This window comes from Haliotis asinina, chromosome 5, assembly GCF_037392515.1.
Source record: "Haliotis asinina isolate JCU_RB_2024 chromosome 5, JCU_Hal_asi_v2, whole genome shotgun sequence".
In the NCBI taxonomy this organism is placed as follows: domain Eukaryota; kingdom Metazoa; phylum Mollusca; class Gastropoda; order Lepetellida; family Haliotidae; genus Haliotis; species Haliotis asinina.
The window spans coordinates 36,443,280-36,456,992 of record NC_090284.1 but is presented as its reverse complement, the minus strand read 5'-3'; the positions used below and the strand labels follow the sequence as shown (position 1 = coordinate 36,456,992).

The 13,713-nt window shown below is 40.5% G+C and overlaps 1 protein-coding gene across 1 annotated transcript in view; it reads left to right on the top strand.

Annotated features, from left to right (window-relative positions):
* Positions 1-1,466: 1,466 nt before the first annotated feature.
* Positions 1,467-13,713, top strand: part of LOC137284228 (protocadherin Fat 4-like) — a 44,304-nt gene continuing 32,057 nt past the window's right edge. The window contains exons 1-19 of the mRNA XM_067815960.1: positions 1,467-1,533; positions 1,867-1,926; positions 2,428-2,579; positions 4,380-4,430; positions 5,214-5,306; positions 5,578-5,676; positions 6,611-6,718; positions 6,979-7,095; positions 7,577-7,667; positions 8,279-8,373; positions 8,746-8,922; positions 9,736-9,876; positions 10,724-10,885; positions 11,030-11,223; positions 11,606-11,735; positions 12,245-12,330; positions 12,620-12,704; positions 13,129-13,257; positions 13,429-13,487. Coding sequence (XP_067672061.1) covers positions 1,467-1,533; positions 1,867-1,926; positions 2,428-2,579; positions 4,380-4,430; positions 5,214-5,306; positions 5,578-5,676; positions 6,611-6,718; positions 6,979-7,095; positions 7,577-7,667; positions 8,279-8,373; positions 8,746-8,922; positions 9,736-9,876; positions 10,724-10,885; positions 11,030-11,223; positions 11,606-11,735; positions 12,245-12,330; positions 12,620-12,704; positions 13,129-13,257; positions 13,429-13,487 — 2,096 coding nt within the window. The remainder of the gene's footprint in view (positions 1,534-1,866; positions 1,927-2,427; positions 2,580-4,379; positions 4,431-5,213; positions 5,307-5,577; positions 5,677-6,610; positions 6,719-6,978; positions 7,096-7,576; positions 7,668-8,278; positions 8,374-8,745; positions 8,923-9,735; positions 9,877-10,723; positions 10,886-11,029; positions 11,224-11,605; positions 11,736-12,244; positions 12,331-12,619; positions 12,705-13,128; positions 13,258-13,428; positions 13,488-13,713) is intronic.

Here is a 13,713-nt window from a genome sequence, read left to right as displayed (position 1 = left end):
TGGATACACTGGGATCTCGCGTGCTCGGGAGTATTCTTCACACCTCGACATTTCTGTTACGGACAGGTTCCTAAATGCTTTTTGCATGTGACGAAAATGGTTGGTCCCAATGTCCCCGGATAGTAGAAGTCGCTGCTGTTACTATCGCACAGTATCGTGGCTTAATACAAACCACAAGCCGATACCAACAGTAGAAATACTACTAAGACGTATATTCCCTATTAGTGATCAAACAGACTTACATACTATAGAGCCGTGTCCCTAGAAAGATTAATAGATGTAAGGAATATGTCCAGATTTGCTGTATGATTTTGTAACTCAATACGAAAGTATCACCCGTATTGTTACCGGCCGTGGTGATAGATCTATGTTTGAATTAAAAAGCCATTAATATTTTAATGCGTCATGGTGGTGTCTGTGAGAACAGGTTGAACCGGAACCCGGACTTAAGTTCCCACACTCTGCTGTTGTCACTTTACTGATCACAGAACGGACACATAATAACGCATGCCACACTTAACGGCACTAACCTTCATCTAATAGACGCACTGCGCATATAGAACGGACACCATTGAAGGATGCTTTTAGGGGAAGTAGACTGTGAAACTGATGTTTAGGCAATTTGTGGCATTGTCAAGTGTATCTTCTACAATGTAGATATAGCTGCTCCTTTACGCAGCAATGTTATATTACTGATATACCTTGCTTGGGGTTATTGTCACGTACATCGGGGTTTGTTGAAATAGTATTATTACTCAAGATCAATAAGATCCTGATATTTACGTTAGCTGCGCATGTGCCTTAGCAGCCCTTTGGTGAGACCTGTGGCTGGTGGGTGGGTACCAGCGGTTTCACGCACTGTTAATATAGCACTTCATGTGTGGCTTCAAGTCACAAATTGAAAACGTCATCAGGACTAAGGTTTGTCAACAATGACAATTCAAAATTAATAGAATCTTTCTGTAAATGACAGCTTAGAATCTGTACAATAGCCCACTGGGACCTGGAAAATCGGATTATCTATTCTTGAGTCATATTCGACCAAAATGACACTGATCTATGGTCGATGAATATTTCACAAAGTCTCCATGCTTCTTCGTTGCCATGCTCTATTAACCTGTGTTCATATCACCATTCTATTGAGATAAATACCCCAGGCTCAGTTTGCAAGCGTGCTCTGTTACAGAAATGGTCGTTTTTAACCTATTTCATATGTATCTTATGTCTGATGTTATCTCTTATCTGGATAAGAGCGTATTTGGGATGGAGATTCTCTACATGATCTCATATGGGTAGCCGTTCTGGTTTGGTGACCACCCTGGCATTATTCAATCCTTAAGACAGTTTATCATCTACGTTGAAGTGGTGTGTGACTATTTCATGGATGCATGTTTTGTCCTAATGGTTCCACTTTATCTGAATACTCTAGGTATCTAAGCAACTAAGACCTTGCAACGGGCTGCAGTATGTCACCACAAGCACTGCTTGGGATTCTCGTCTTTCTTCTGCTTCCCCATCACTATGCTGCTTCAGGTATATCAACGTCTTAGGTAGCGCAGTAAATATTATAGTCGCCGTATACTGTCTGGCAACATACAGGGTGGATAGTCTGACCGTTAAGCAATGTTAAAACGTCGTTGACTCGACTCATCAATGCGGTGTGCTTGTGTTGAAATGTGTGTTTTTAATTGTGAGTAAACAGTGGCAATACTCGCATGCATTGATATTTGTACGTGTGAATGGGGATTATATTGTAACTAACTTGGTTATCTGCCTGTTAAATGTATAATTAACATATTGCTTCATCTGTTCACATTTCATAGTTGGACTGAATTGAACGATATTCAAAAACGTCTTTCATTATAGACTGTGTACTGCTTGACTCTGAGATGAGTCCATTCTACCATGAAATCGAAGAGAGTTCAAGTAAGTTACATAGTTCTAACATGGCCTGGCTACTGCCTATTCCATACTGTAACAAGTCAAAGTCAAATAAACCCGGTACCCTCCGGGTTTCATATATATGCGGTATATATGTTATTGTATTTCGTTGCCTTTCCTAGCAATTGCCTTTCCGATTACCTTCTCATAACCCGAACAAATATTATTCCTGACTGACTTAAAATAGATCTGGCGAGGCTTTATTGGATTGCATTATTGGCCTAAAAGATATCTCTAATACCGTATTTTGTGTACAGTTCATACATTCTGCGGTGAAAGGATTAGTGATATCATTTAATTCTTATGTTAACCGATGCCGCTGCAACAGTCTGCTTTGCAATATTTCAAGGATATATCGTTGATCTCACGCCAGCTATATAGCCAGTGGAGGTCAGCTTTTGCATGAAACAATCTTTGATCAGATCCATACTAATGTGTTTGTAACGTAAGCTGTCACTTCTTTCACAGCTTTCAATAATTTTTCAGCGAATAAAGTGTATCTAAATATAACCCTTCCAAGCAATCGTCAAATGACACTCACTACAACGCCACCCAATCACATCATACTTGAGAGGAGTCCCGAAGCTGGAAACGTCAGATGGATCGTCAGAGTTAATGGCTCACTGGATGCAGAAACTGTAAGTTTTAGCAGATTGGCGATAATAGTTAATTTGTCACTGAATGCAGAAACTGTGAGTTATAACGGATTGATCACGATAAGATTTAATTGGTCATTAACTGCAGAAACTGAGTTATAGCAGATTGACGGTAAGAGGTAATTGAAATTAGTCTCAAACGAAACACCAAATTCAGTCTTTAAATAACTTGTGGTTAATTAATTCGTGGCGATTAAAAGTTGCCAAAAGTCGTTTGCTCCACTCTCGCCCGCCAATGAAACCACAAACAGGGCACGTAAGTTGCCAGAGCCTTGCAGTGACGTCATGAGAGTGTGAGGAAGTAAGTAAGTAAGTTGCAACAAAACATGCCGAATCCTCGTGTTGACGTCAAATGCTCCCAGGTGTCGGGTGATGGTGCTAGCATGAACAGATTTCCACCGGACCCCTCAGTTCGTGCTAAATATCATAGGCGGACACAGTGTGTGTGTGTGTTTGTGTGTGAGGTGTGCGCACCCCTACCCCACCCCTTTTGTCCAGAAATATTGTTATATGACCATGAAGTGTGCTCCCTACCACCCTTTCTAGATAGTGTAGACCACCCTTTTCCCAAAACCTGTATCCGCCCCTGAATATGTTGTTTGTTAGTGAGAAATGCGAAGCGAGCTTTGTGGAAGCCTGTACGTATTAAATCGGGTGGTTCGACACCTACCTCGCTTCCAAGCCAGAAATTCAAAACTACTTGCTAGCTGTAGTAAATGATTGATGACCAAAGGGATTTTGCATGACACACTTGTAACATAACGATTTCTTCCTCGGAAGCGAAGTATATTGTGGTCGAAGTGACCCACACCCACCTCGTTTCCAGGAGTTAAAGGGTGGTGGGGTAGCTTTGTGGTTATAGCGTCTGCTCGTCACGACGAAGACCTGGGTTCGAATCCCCACATGGGTACAATATATGAAGCCCATTTCTAATGTTCCCCGCCGTGATGTTGCTGGAATATTGCCAAAAGCGGCATAAAACCAAACTCAGTCAGTCAGTCAGTCAGTCAGTCCAAGAGTGAAATTGTTATGTTATAAGCAATGTCATTCAAAATCCCATTGTTCATCAATCAATTACATATTTTACTACCAGTAGAAAGTAGTTAAGATGTTCCAACTCGGTGAAAACAAAAATATTTATTCTCTCACTGGCGGATGTTCGCGACAGGGCGCTGCCATATTTTAAGTTCGTGCCGTCACGGTCTAAAGTCAGTTTGAGAATCAGATTATGGTTTGTTTTCATCAAGTTAAAAGGTCGAAACTGCTTCCTACTCTTTTTCAATTATGACCAAAAAGATTCTGCGTGACACAGCCTGTAACAGAACTACAAGAACGATTTATAACCTTTATGACAACATGCGATTTTGAGAGGATTGTCTATGAAAATAAGTTGTCTCGGAAAATAAACAAAGCAGGTGACAGGAAATGATTTATGTATTTGTACCCCTAGAGTATATGTAAACTTTAATGGGTCAGTGGATGCAGAAGGTGTGTGTTATAGAACATTGATAATTAAAGTTATGGATAACTGGGTGTAGTTGGTAGTTATAGATGACTGATAATCAGAGTCATGGGTAACTGGTTGTAGATGAGATGAGATATTAGAAATGTGTAGTGAACCTGATAAATGGATTCGTCGGACAATGTTTTCCTGTCAACCATTCATTGAAGATGAAAAATGTTACGAGTTCACCAACTAGTTGTAAGCTTAACCATTGCAGCTATTCTTGAAGTTTTCGAAATTTCATTAGAATTCAAATAACAGAGAAAGTCTTGTTTTAGGTCAGCCAAATCAGTGGAGATCTCAGATGTGTAGGACCCCTTGCACCAAGAGTAAGTGTTCTCTTTTTGGCTATGAGTTTGACATTACTTCGTTAACATTTGTTATATCTACGTGTCTTAATCACATTGTTTTACTGTCTTTAATTTAAAACCATTTTATTATTCCCAAAGTGAAGACGGGTGATTAGATACCAAATCCCTTCGTCACACGTGTGTTATGGATATACAGAAGCTCACCCAAGTGTCTATTGATATCAATCATATCAACATGAGTTGATAAAGTTATAAATATCCGAGACTTGCGGAGGATATTTCTACCTTTATCAAAGAGTGTTGATGTAACTGATATCAGTAGACACGTGGGTGAGCTTCTGTAGGGTGAACCTGTATTAACCATCCAAAATCATTCTTCATTAGTTTTAAATGAAAAATGTACATATCTGACCGCTGTAGTACCATCATACTTTCAGTGCAGCGATGTCATAGCATTCTGACGTCATCAACTTTATGACGCCATATCTTTGGCAGGGCATATGCATTGTACAAAATCTACTGTCAAAAACGACATCTCCTAGGAGTATCCTGTCATATGATCTCACACAAGCGGATTTTGGATGATAAAACACATAAATTTATTTAACGAGATCCCGCTTTCGCTTGCCAAGTAACTATTCGCTCGTTCAAATAGCAAAAAAAGTAAATAAATAAACACACATACCCCAACTCCAAAAAAAAAGAAAAAAAAAAGAAAAGAAAAACAGGTCTTATCCGGCATTTATGAAAGTTACAATGATTATGTATCGTTTCTGATCGATGTTGTTCTTTTTTATATAGGGTTTAATCAAAGATTTTACAGTGTTTGTCGAAGATGTCAATGAATTTCCTCCAGAGTTTGGACAGAACATCTATACGGTTAATGTCAGCGAGGTAATATCGAGTTACTTTCCTTGTGATGATGGCTGTTTCACGTCTTGTGATCTTGTGGTAGCGTGCTGCGAAATGAAGGTATCCCATCGTCCACGCGTATCCATGTTAAGAGGCAATCCGGGTATGACTAAAATACTGGTATATACATCACGTAATTTCTGCTTCATTTGGGCTGCAACCTTTGGTAATTTACGTAATAAAATATACTACACTGTGGATTGTGTAGCAAGAATGTGTGTCACTGTGTAATGTCTGACAAATGTTGTTTCAGATGACACTGCCAAACACAACAGTTTTCACCTTAACAGGGCTTGCTACCGACCCCGATGTGTCAGGAGAACGCATTTACTACTCGCTGTCACACAATCAAGTGAGAACATAGCAAAACCGACGAAGTTCGCTAACTAGTATTACTATCATATTGTGTTTGACCGTGTTAACACATGTTCAGCTTGAAGAACAATAAATGGAGTTATGGGCCATTGTGTAAGAAGGTATGTAAGCCGGGCCTTTGTGTAAACAGGCTGTCACTCGGATAGCAGGGTGTCCGCACTGACGGAGTTTCACTAGTTTGTCATCGAACCATTCAAAGACTTTTTACAGCTATAGTTTGCTTTTACTTCAAGGGAACTTGTTTCTGGGAATAATCAGGGCCGAGTAATAAAACTATTAATTTGTTCTCTATATAATTTCATTCAGTTTTTTGAATCGGTTCCGGGTTCCGGGCTCTACATGCAGTTGTTTATGATTCAAACTGCACTATGTACTGAGAACGAGCGTGCGACCTCGAACGTTGTGTATAATCAATGTATAATACTTTACCCGATATATCGTATGGACCTGTATAAATGATAGCCCATGTATTTTAATTTCGTTAACCTCAGTCACACAATGGCAAATGTGTTGAGAAGCTCGCACCAAGGTCTACAATTTCTGTTCTTCTGTTCGTGGTGAGACAACCCCTGAAGTATTAACATTATGGCAATACAACGATACTCTGACCACAACTGTTACATATGCTGAGATAATCAAATAAAGGATCACACTGAAATTTAAGCTTTCCTTTGATATTTTCCAGTTTTCATCCTCAACTTTGAATAGTGCTGGGGTGATGAAAACTGGAAAAATATTAAGTAACGCTTGAATTTTCCCATGATCTTTTATTTCTTTCCTTCAGTATATCTATCACCTGTGCGTAGCTCCAGATTGTGTTGTCTCCAGGAAATGCTAAATTCTGAAACAGTTAATCATGTGCTCTGTTATTTCAGTCCCATATTACGCACATAAATATTTGAATACTTCAGAACCCCGCGCTGTTTGGACTGAACACCTATGGGTCGACACTCATTACGCTACGACGACTTGACTTCGACTTTAAGGCCAAGCAATACAACGTCACGATAACAGCCAAAGTAAGAACCAACATTTATGGATAACACCCTTCTGTATCGTGTTATTAACATGAATAGGTCATTATTCCCTTATCTTGCTTCATTGCGATATGAGGATCCCTAGCGACCCGCAGTCTGATAAGGAAGTGTTAACTCTATTTTCTAGGACGCTGTTGTAGGAAAGATCCCCTGTGTCCCAGATCTCAGTTATCCTCTGAGTCAATATTTTATTATTTTGTTGAATGGTTGTCTAATTCAGCTGACCCTGCGTTATGTTTCAGGAAAATATACAAAATGGACGCAATAGTACCGCACTGCTGATAATAAATGTTCTGGATGGAGATGACCTTAACCCGAAATTCGAACACCCGCTGTATAATGCAACGATCAATGAAGGGGTAGGTCGCAACATGCTCGTATCCTCTTTATTTGGAACTTTAACACCAGAAATGATTTCAGCATGTGAGTGATATGACGGGGAAATATGAGGGTCGCATCATAGAACCTTAATGTGTTCGTGTGAAGCAATAGTTGACTGGCTCCCGAGACGTGAGGTCAGGCTGCACATGACCTTGTACTTTGTAGTATTCGTATGTTGTGTCGTGGCTGAATTGACTGTAATCACTATACCTCTGCTTAAAGTTCAAGACAAACTGGCTGGTTTGTTGTTTAACGCCGGACTCTGCCATTATCCAGCTATATGACGTAGGTCTTGACCAGACAAACCAGTGATCAACGTCATGAGCATCGGTTTACGCAACTGGTATGCGATGACATGACAAAATAACTTTCAATAGAAACACGCACGCACACACACACACACACACACACACACACACACACACACTCACCCACTACGTCAGTTTTGTACTGTTATAGAACTACAAAGACTTTGTTCTGGACGCTGGTATACGAGCAAACGACGAGGACACAGGACTGTCTGCAGCTGTAAAGTACAACATCACCGACGGTAAGTTCAGCTTCATGCTGTTGTGGATACTGCAAGGTATCCGGTTAAGGCTTGTTTCTTTGGACATTTTTAGCAACACGGGTCTGCGCCATGTTCAATCTATGTGACATCAGCTTGTGAATAATCTAATCCCGACTAAAGAAACCAGGGGTTGATAGAGGGAATAACTTTAACGTCGGCCTGGGTCTCCTTTCACGAAATACCATATACTAGGTTAAACTTAAGTCCATTCTTTAACTGTATGGTTACCTTAGTGACTTACGACCAACTTAGAGGTTTGTGAAGGGAAGCCCTGGACTAATACTATCAGCATTTTCGCACCGTACGCCAGCAGGTGCAAATTCACAGGAAATACGTATGTGATTAATTGTGTATCCAAACACGTAAATGAACTTCAGGAACAGCATGGACGATATCCCCTCAATGTCTAAGACGTAAGTGTTACAGGACTCATACAAAAGTGACCCGTCAATATACGAATGCAAAACATTCACATATATGTGTTTTACGACTTATTCTTGCCCGGGTAGGCCACTAGAAACGCTGCATACAGTTGGGACCTACTGTTGAAGTGGCGTTAAACCGAAATAACTCTATGCAGTTTTTCACAGCATCGCCAGGCAGCCCGTTTACCATACTCAACAATGGAAGCCTGGTGGTCAATGGCATCCTACAACCAGAGACCACTTACACCATCAACATCAAGGTAGGGTCACTTAGACCACCTACACCATCAACATCAAGGTAGGGTCACTTAGACCACATACACTATCAACATCAAGGTAGGGTCACTTAGACCACCTACACTATCAACATCGAGGTAGGGTCACTTAGAACACCTACACCATCAACATCAAGGTAGGGTCACTTAGACCACATACACTATCAACATCAAGGTAGGGTCACTTAGACCACCTACACCATCAACATCAAGGTAGGGTCACTTAGACCACCTACACCATCAACATCATGGTAGAGTCACTCAGATCCTAGGCCACGACATCAACATAAGGTCAACGGTACCACAATACTGTCCACAAACACCACACGTTCTACGTACAATTTCTGTTCAACCAAGGCGTTTCAAACCAATCGACCAGAAGAACGTTACGACGACGCTGTGGTGCTGGTGACTGTTGTAGACGTCAATGATCACGCCCCTGTGATGTCGGCGTCATCGTATTCAGCCATTCTGACGGAAAATTCCCTTCCCGGCACCGTCGTCATTGGCGTCAACGCCACAGATGACGATTACGTGAGTAATACGCAAACAACTCCATAACGTAGAACGATTAATGCAATGTAGTAGTTCTGTCCAGATGAAATTAAAATTATGTAATCAGTTTCATGTGTGACGGATAGGACAGGGTGATCCATAAAATGGATTAACTAAATTTGATATTAACTGCATTACTGAGAAATCTTTACAAGGAGAGCTGCTACATGTGTGTATAACGAACGGTTTTATGCCTGAAATAACGACATTACTGCAAACGTTGGCTAACAGGGTGTTACTTCTTGTTTTGGGTATAGCCTATCTGGTTGGTTCTTGTTCCAAAGTCATATTTGTGACCATTGATCACGATGGACACTCATGTAAATGAGTTTTACTACTCTTTAACCGGATCGTGGTGCATGAACCCATTATTTAAACGAAAACACTGTAAGCGCCCCTTTATCTCCCAGATATAATGTCAAATGCTTTGTATGTGTTTTTCTTATTAACGTGACACATTTTTCTGGGACTTTGTCTGGAATATATGGGCACTTGTAAGATAAACGCCCGTAGGATTACACACAAAATCAGAATCTATTTGCAAGTTTGACTGGATGAAGAACAAAGGATTTAGATTCATGAATTGGATTCAGAGTGTAGGTATACGAAATTTATATTTAACCGAGTCCAATACATTTCTTCGTTTCACGTCCATGGACGGCAAGTTTCTGGGGACCATGTCTCACCTGGAAAACAGAAATGAACAGTTCCTGTATACAAACAGCAATACATACACAGCAAAGTATGATACGAGTATTATTGTTACTGATGTCGTAGATTATACTATTACAGGGTTTCAACGCCGCCTTTGTCTACTACTTCACCAACAATTCAGTGCCTTTTGAAATAGACACAGAGGGGGACATCGGCATGGTGAGAGTCAGGACCGGGGCCACGATTGACAGGGAGAAGCAGGACCAGTACCTGCTAGGGGTCAGTTGCATTGCCATCATAATCGTTTTTTCGAATCCTATATTTGTACACTTTGTGTGAGTTTGATGTGACTGTGTGATGGCAATAGTCGAGGATTTGGAAACCAAACTTTGGCCTTGCTCCACGTTTCCCTTTGCTCTCAAGTAAGCTGGCATAACGTGAGTTGCCTGTCACAGTACTATTGTCAACAGAGTTACCCCAACAGATTTAGGCCTATTGCCAGAATACGTTAATCCCTCTGTAATCTTTTAGATCTTAAAAACATTCCGTCAGCGATTGTGCATATTTATTACAGAGAATGTCAAGAGTCAATAAGTCGGCCTTATGATATGATGTTAAAAATTTGACGTCATGGAAATTATCATATTCGATTTTCTGGTTCACTGTTTTCCTTTCCGGAATGATAAAAACATTTCACACATCCATTACACCTGTTCCCCTTTGAATGCGATTCGATTGATAATACCGATGCCATGCCAAACAGAAACACAACAACAGCACCCAATAACACTGCATCAAAATAGAAAATCTGGGGAGTCATCCAGGGTTCCAGTCATGATAGAATGATGACGTAAGTTACAACTGTCCTGTCAGCTTTCAGAACATGTCAGGCACACAGATGTACATACATAAACCACCACCACCACCGTCACCACCACCACCAACAACACCAACAACAAACAAACAAAACAACAAAACTATAGTTCAGTTCACACAATCCCCCACCCTACTCCCACACCCATGGATTGTAGGTGTAAATGATAAATGATAGTTCGATACCACCAATATCAAATTATTACCTTTAATGTACGTCATGTCATAAATATCAGTTTATCATTTTCTTCAGATATATGCTGAGGAGGTTTTCACCTCCGAAAGGTTCAGGAGCGGCAACAGCACCTTGCTCATCACCGTGGAAGACGTCAACGACAACAGCCCCACCTTTAGCAGCCCCAGTTACAGGTTCTCAATCTACAAAAACGACACCATCGGCACAACTGTGGGCTGGGTACGGCTGACATAGCTGCATTGTCATACTGGAGTAATTAACTATTTATGTTTGAGCATATACATCTAAACACAGGGTTTTGAAACATGGAATCCGGTATGAAAAGTGGAAAAGTGCAACTAACGGCCGGGTCTTTTGTTACAGGTGAATGCTTCAGATCCCGACGCGGGTAACAATGGGAGAGTTAAGTATTCCATCCAGCATATAACGTCACCCATATTCAAGCTTAACCCAGACACAGGGGAGATAACTGTCAACTATACACTAGGTGATGACTATGTCGGACAAGTGTATATAGCAATCACGGCTGAGGACCAGGGCCCTCCCTCAGATAGAAGGTATTTATATGCACATTTGTATATTTCATGGGAAGGGTTCTATGTTGTCGTAGAATCGACGCATTGAATACCAGAGTCATTATCATAGCTATCTCTGTAAACCCTGAGACACAAGACCTGTGTGGCAGGAAACAAGACGTGTATTTTAGAAGGCTCAAGGCTATTTAGTCTTCTACCTGACAGTCCATGTTCTACATGGTGTAAAAGACATGATATGGATTGAACGACGTATATCGATGTTGCTTGGTATGCCAAATATACTAAGCTAAACACCAAAACTTCAAAAGCCGTGTCCATGCCGTGTTCTGACTTCTGCTAACGTTTCATTTGACTCCGCCTCGTGTTCTGCGAATATCAACCCCTTCACAAAATTGTGTTTCAGAACGTCTGTAGCAAGCGTGGTTGTTGTCATCAACGACGTGGACCTGTACGCCCCCGTATTTGACTCTCCAACGTACAACCGCACTGTTCCTGAAGATACATCAGTAAACTCCTTGCTCATGCAGATTATTGTGAGTGTTATTGACATTCTATATTTTCTTCATTTTAGACTTTTTGTTAAGTAACAGATCTGTGAAGTGATAGAACCTGAATATATATGAATATGACAGTTTGATTACTGGGAATGTGTAATTTCAAGAAGAAGCTTACTAAAACTGATGTTTTTTGCTGTGTCCTATCGACCGTCGACCTTATTCTTCACTCTGACCTGAAATATCAATTACGTTTACTGTCCCTACTATTTTGGATATCTCTGCTCAGGTGTAATAGGAATGATACTCCTGGCACAGCACGGCCAGAAAATAGTCCATATGAGCTTGTTTTTTCTTCAGACACATTTATAATAACTTTGTGTGAACTGATATCAAAACTAAGTGTGTTAAGAACTCATAAAACAAGCCACACAATGGGTTAAACATTTCTGTTCCTTTTTTCAATTCCACTACTGTTTAGGCTGAAGATGGGAAATATGTCATAAAATAGATGTCCAAGGTGTTTTGGCTAATTTTGTACTTGGCAGGCTCGTGACGGCGACAGTGGCGACATTGTGACCTACACGGTGATCAGCGGAGACGATGACAACACCTTCAGCCTGGACTCAAATAGGTTCGTGCTCTAGCTGCTTGTTGTCATGTCTGGCAGAGACTGCAGATATAGTTTCTGGAATCACTTAAAGACATGTCTTTTTTTCATATCTAAATGTGAGGCCGAACGATTTTTGGGAATCCCCAAACACATTATTCCGACAGAAAATTATTTGTTTTCAACAAAAACAATGATCGCCCCCAAACGACCTTTGTGTTTATTCGTTTTAATGAAATAGACGGAAACCTTTTAAAATTATGTAATGTCATTGTGCGATACAATCACTCCCTTGATGCTTTGTCGTTTTAAGTGGAGTCCTGACATTGGTGAGAAGCCTGGACAGAGAATCACGTGACTTGTATAACCTCACTGTACAAGCATCAGACGGGACGAAGGTACGTTCTAATACAAGATGTGATGTTCGCTGGAGAGTCACGGACCGTTTCGGAAAATCTTGAAAGCTAACATCAGTTATAACACAAACGGTGTATATATATACATAATGCACCTTTTAGGTACACACTAGTAAGCTGGTAAGCAATATAGACAAGGTGTCTTGTCTACTAATTGTAAGGCGTTTTCATGGTTTCTGTGATACAGGATATTAATAACGTGTTCTGTGAAGCAAAACATATCGTACAAGAGAGCCTGCATATCTAGTTAATACTGATATTGAGAAAGGGGATTCGTAACAGGATTTCGGGAACAAGTACTACTGGTATTTTGAGGAAATTTCAGACAAATATTCCCCACCCGTACCCCAAGGATACCCGCCCCGAGGATCATATTGCTGATACCGAAGTGTGTTTGTTTATCAAGAGTTCAGATGCTACAGTCGTTATAACAGTGGGTGACGTGAACGACAACAGCCCAAGGTTCGACAACGTCTCCTACACATTCACCGTGTCAGAGAACATAGGATTAGGCCAAGACATTGGACTAGTGAGGGTAAGAACTGACGCAGACTTTTATATGTACTTTCGAACAGTTCTTTTGTCCATGATGCACACAATACGTTATTATATTTCTCTTTAAAGAATGTAGCTAACGGATTAGCTAACGGATTAGCTACATAAAGTAATTTTAAAAGTGAACAATTTGGCTCACCTCTTATTTCAGGCGACGGATGCGGACACAGGGGCCAACAAAGATATTACATACTCTCTCTTGCTGGAGGCGTAAGTCGTTATCCGTTGGATTCCTTCAAAGGACTCATACAAATACTGAATTAAAGTCTCACAGCATTGCTCCATATGTATTTGTTAATAACACGGTTGTGATATATGGAACATTTGAGGAATATTCGTGTTATTAGACGTAACCATTTAGATTGGTTATTACACGATGAAATTGACTGTGAACAATAAACAGTCATCTTAAAAGATGTAGCCTCTCCGAATATAT